This window comes from Triplophysa dalaica, chromosome 8 (assembly GCF_015846415.1).
Source record: "Triplophysa dalaica isolate WHDGS20190420 chromosome 8, ASM1584641v1, whole genome shotgun sequence".
In the NCBI taxonomy this organism is placed as follows: domain Eukaryota; kingdom Metazoa; phylum Chordata; class Actinopteri; order Cypriniformes; family Nemacheilidae; genus Triplophysa; species Triplophysa dalaica.
In genome coordinates, this window is record NC_079549.1 from 8,241,173 (window position 1) to 8,245,993 (window position 4,821).

The following is a 4,821-nucleotide window of genomic DNA, read 5'->3' on the forward strand; positions in this document are numbered from 1 at the left end:
AGTCAATCGTGCCCCAGATCTCACATGCAAACATTCATCAAAAAATCGTTCTATGTGTTTAACAGAACAAAGACATTTATACAGGATGAGTAATTCATGACAGAGTTTCCGTTATTGGGTGAACTATCCCTTTAAGACAAAGTTTATAAAATAAAAGTAAATAAATAATGTTTAACTCTTGATCATTGCTTAATGTTTATGAATACTAGGATAAAGCATTTTGGTTAGAATGACATACAGTATATTGCCAAATTAAAGAAAATACATAGAGCATTCATTTACACTTGCAGATTGCAGAATTACAAGCTGAGATCTCACAATTGAAAGTTCAAATTACTGTACAACATATACAGTACAGTTTTATTTCACCAAATGTTACTTTTATTCCTCTCAGATTCTCTTGCTCTGCAATAGCTGAAGTGTAAAAATGTTACACTGAATAAAATGAGCGCTAATAAGGTTAAGTGGGAAACCATTGTAATCATTTAGATCTTTATTTCAATGTCAGCCCCTCCATACCAATATACTTTATCTTACGATCTTTTCATTGCAAACACTCCTAATTGTAATTGTAATGCATAATAAGCATTACAATCTAAAAAAAAACTTCCATCTAGATTTTAAGTTGCATGTTTTATGGAAGATTGAGTGAGTGAATGTTCTCGATGATCAAACATGGGATGCTGTAGAGCTGTGGTGGGAGAATCAGAATAAGCATGCCATGCCGTTCAATTACCAGGCAGCAGCTTTGGGCTCTGTGTGATTGATGTCGAAGTCCATGGAGTAGATCACCTCCCTCAGCCCTTACATTTACATATCGAGTAACCAGGCATGCTGCTGTAGGGCTCAGATCTATTTTTAAAGCACACTCCAGAGGAAAAAGATTTCTTATTCATTATTAAGATAACTAATTTAATAAGTCAAAAGCTCTGACTATTATTAATCATGTGTTTTATAATAGTAACAAGGTTGGATTTTTTTGCATTTCTGCATCACCAAAACAGTTTTTAGGCAATTATTCACATTCTTCTTTAAAACTGGATTCTACAAAAACTTGAGTTTACATATAATCACTTCAAATGCTGCTTTTTGCTTACATGGGGCAAATCTTTATGTGGCATTTTTATTACTCTGCATTCTTCATGCTTATGTATTCCAAACTGTTTAGCTGATGGTCCCCTCCCACCACAGTTAAGAACAATTCAAGTTAAACTGAACATAATATTGTTACATTAACAGAAGATTAGCCAAAGATAATGACCTGATACACTCATAAAACAATGTAAACATTATGCACTGTGGGAGGAAGTTGTGCATTCATCTGAAATTTTGCTCACATTAGATCACATTCTGCCCTATTTATTTAGCATACTTTGTCAATGGATTTTTCAAGAAATCTAATCATAAATTGGACATGTTTTTTTTCCACGAATTTTACTTACATCAGTATCCCCCATCTTTAAATTATCCGTTGAAACGTTTAAATATAAACTGAAAATGAGTTTGACTGAGAATTGGTAATGTGTGAGGTTTGGATTTTTTGCGTGCACTTCTATAAATTTGGGAACAGATTTTATTCACATTGCCATAGAAGGAAAGTGTTTGATAGGTGAGACCCTCCGAATTTACACCCAAAGACCAATCCAAAGCAAGACACGAAAGACAACAAACTCTGTAATTGGGCGAAAAATGTTTTGGTTTCAAGGCGCCCCGCAACGAAGGTTAGTCAGTGTGAATGAGGGGTTTGTGGAAACCGACTACACATTATTGAATGTGAACCTCTCTTGCGCTCAAACCTTCCAGTCAGTGAGAAGTGCGTCTACACGGCAGGCAGAAGACGATAGTAGAAAATTACTTCCCTTTTAAGTACAATTTTAAATTCTACCGAAGCCGGACTGAAAACTTAAAATGACGGTGAGGTGATTCTCTCGCAACTCTGAAGAAAAAACACGATATTCTTGTGGATTTGTTTGGATCTATGTGAGACTCTACGAAAAAAGACTGTGTAATTCTTTTACTTTTTATCTAGTCTTTATCAGCGTTTTCCTCAGAAATCTGCATATTTGCGTAACATGATTGCTTTTGGACTTCGATTGACGCACTGTTGACGAATAGGAGCGATACGAGAAGATTTTGGTCCCGTATAAAACCTGTGAGCGAGAATTGCTCTAAGGGAAAAAACTTTTCGGAGCCTTTATTTGTAGTTTTCATTTTTGGGGCAAATCTAGTACTTGGCGCATTTCCTCAAAATGCAGCACTGTTGTGGGATTTTCAAGCATTTTCTTTTGTTTTTCTGCCTGACTCTACAGCCGACCATCGGTCACTATCACGGAGAAAAGGGGATCTCCATTCCCGAGCACGGCTTCTGTCAGCCCATATCCATACCCCTCTGTACGGATATCGCCTACAATCAAACTATCATGCCTAACCTGTTGGGTCACACCAACCAGGAGGACGCCGGACTGGAAGTGCACCAGTTTTACCCCCTCGTCAAAGTTCAATGCTCAATGGACCTTAAGTTCTTCCTTTGCTCCATGTACGCGCCGGTGTGCACGGTGCTCGAGCATGCCATTCCACCATGTCGCACCTTATGCGAGCGTGCGAGACAAGGATGCGAGGCTCTCATGAATAAGTTTGGCTTCCAGTGGCCCGAGAGACTCCGCTGCGAGAATTTCCCGGTCCACGGCACGACAGATATATGCGTGGGCCAGAACACGTCCGACACTGGAAGCCCGACCTCGGACCCAACGCCCTACGTTCCCGAACTGATCACATTACAACCGAAAGTGGACAGACCCAGCCACCAATTTACATGTCCACTGCAGCTGAAAGTACCCACTTATCTCAAGTACTACTTCATGGGAGAAAAAGACTGCGGTGCGCCGTGCGAACCGACTAAGCCCAACGGATTTATGTATTTCCGAGAGGAAGAGGTAAAATTCGGTCGGCTCTGGGTGGGCATTTGGTCTTTTTTGTGTTGCGTTAGTACACTGTTCACAGTTCTCACGTACTTGGTGGATATGAGACGGTTTCGTTACCCCGAGAGGCCCATTATATTCCTCTCCGGTTGCTATTTCATGGTGGCTGTGGCATACGCCGCGGGTTTCATCCTTGAAGACAACGTAGTTTGCATTGACAAGTTTAATGATGATGGTTACAAGACGGTGGCTCAGGGCACCAAGAAGGAGGGCTGCACCATTCTTTTCATGATCCTCTATTTTTTCGGCATGGCGAGCTCCATTTGGTGGGTCATTCTGTCTCTTACATGGTTCCTCTCTGCGGGAATGAAGTGGGGTCACGAAGCCATTGAGGCCAACTCTCAGTATTTCCATCTCGCTGCTTGGGCTGTGCCAGCGGTCAAGACCATAACTATTCTTGCCATGGGCCAAGTGGACGGTGATCTGCTCACTGGGGTGTGCTACGTTGGCATCTACAACTTGGACTCTCTACGTGGTTTCGTCCTGGCGCCCCTCTTCGTCTACCTCTTCATCGGTACCTCTTTTCTCCTGGCTGGGTTCGTGTCACTGTTTCGTATCAGAACCATCATGAAGCACGACGGAACCAAGACGGAGAAGCTGGAGAAGTTAATGGTGCGCATCGGTGTGTTTAGCGTCCTCTACACGGTTCCTGCAACTATCGTTATTGCATGTTATTTTTACGAGCAGGCGTTTCGAGAGCAGTGGGAGAAGACCTGGCACATGCAAACGTGTAAGCGTTTTGCCGTGCCTTGCCCGGTCAATAACTTCGCCCCCATGTCTCCGGACTTCACCGTCTTCATGATCAAATACCTGATGACCATGATCGTAGGAATCACCTCTGGTTTTTGGATTTGGTCTGGGAAAACGTTGCAGTCCTGGCGCAGATTTTATAAAAGACTCAGTAATAGCAACCAAGGTGAGACAACTGTATGAGAAATGTTAATAGTTTGTGTCAATTGTGTCAATGATCATGCAACTTTAGTCAGAGATACGTGTCTCAAGCCGTGATTACACAAAAACGTGACTCGTAGACTGAATGATATGGACACTATAATGTGTTTAACAATTTTCACAAAAGGAAACGGACCGCTTGACCTCAAAAACGGTGTTATCGAGTCTGTTTTAACTGTGGATTTGCTTATATATGACATTCGACTATATTTCTGTGTAATACGACATAATTTACAGATGTGACGTATACATTTCATGCCACGCTGCGGCTGGTTCTTTACCTGAAATTTGGAACTTGCCTTATATGTAGGCTACCATCCCTTGTTTTAAATAGGGACTTGTATAACTTTAATGCGATCTGTTAACGATCATGCATACTTCTTTGGCACAAATGGACCGTCAAATCCGTAGGACTTGGATTGTGAAATGCATGTTTACAGCTGTGAATTTATGCAAGCTCCCTTTAAACTATGTAACGTGTAAATACGCCCTTTTCTTAAAGAATATATGTATTTATGAAAGTAATCTTGCTGTTTTTAACTTGATTCAAATTTTTGATTAAATTTGGTAAGATAACTTTGTATCTGTACAGTATCGCTGAATAAAATGATTAGATTTTTAAAAAATTGTCTCACTTTAATTCGGTTGGCCTATGTCAGGGTTCAAAGAGCTTTTCCCTTGCGTAGCCTAGTTTTCTTTTACACTGACTTCATTTTAAAGATTCTGATCAAGACGTATCAAGATAAAGCACATTGTCTGCCCTATAAAAATGTACAATTTATTGTAAGGAACGACATCAGAAAGTGAAACAATCATATAATTCTAGACTCTTTTTAACATTTACATATTGGAGAAACTTTACTTCTATGAGTGATTATTTTAACGTGTAAAT

At 40.3% G+C, this 4,821-nt stretch overlaps 1 protein-coding gene across 1 annotated transcript; it reads left to right on the forward strand.

Moving 5' to 3' along the window:
* Positions 1-1,562: 1,562 nt before the first annotated feature.
* On the forward strand, positions 1,563-4,549 carry fzd7a (frizzled class receptor 7a). The gene has a single exon (XM_056754587.1). The coding sequence runs from the start codon at positions 2,250-2,252 to the stop codon at positions 3,909-3,911; it is 1,662 nt and encodes a 553-aa protein (XP_056610565.1). The 5' UTR covers positions 1,563-2,249; the 3' UTR covers positions 3,912-4,549.
* The last annotated feature ends 272 nt before the right edge of the window (positions 4,550-4,821 follow it).

Bases quoted from the DNA above. Each gene is read 5' to 3' on its own strand.
- fzd7a (XM_056754587.1), top strand. From the start codon at position 2,250: ATGCAGCACTGTTGTGGGATTTTCAAGCATTTTCTTTTGTTTTTCTGC.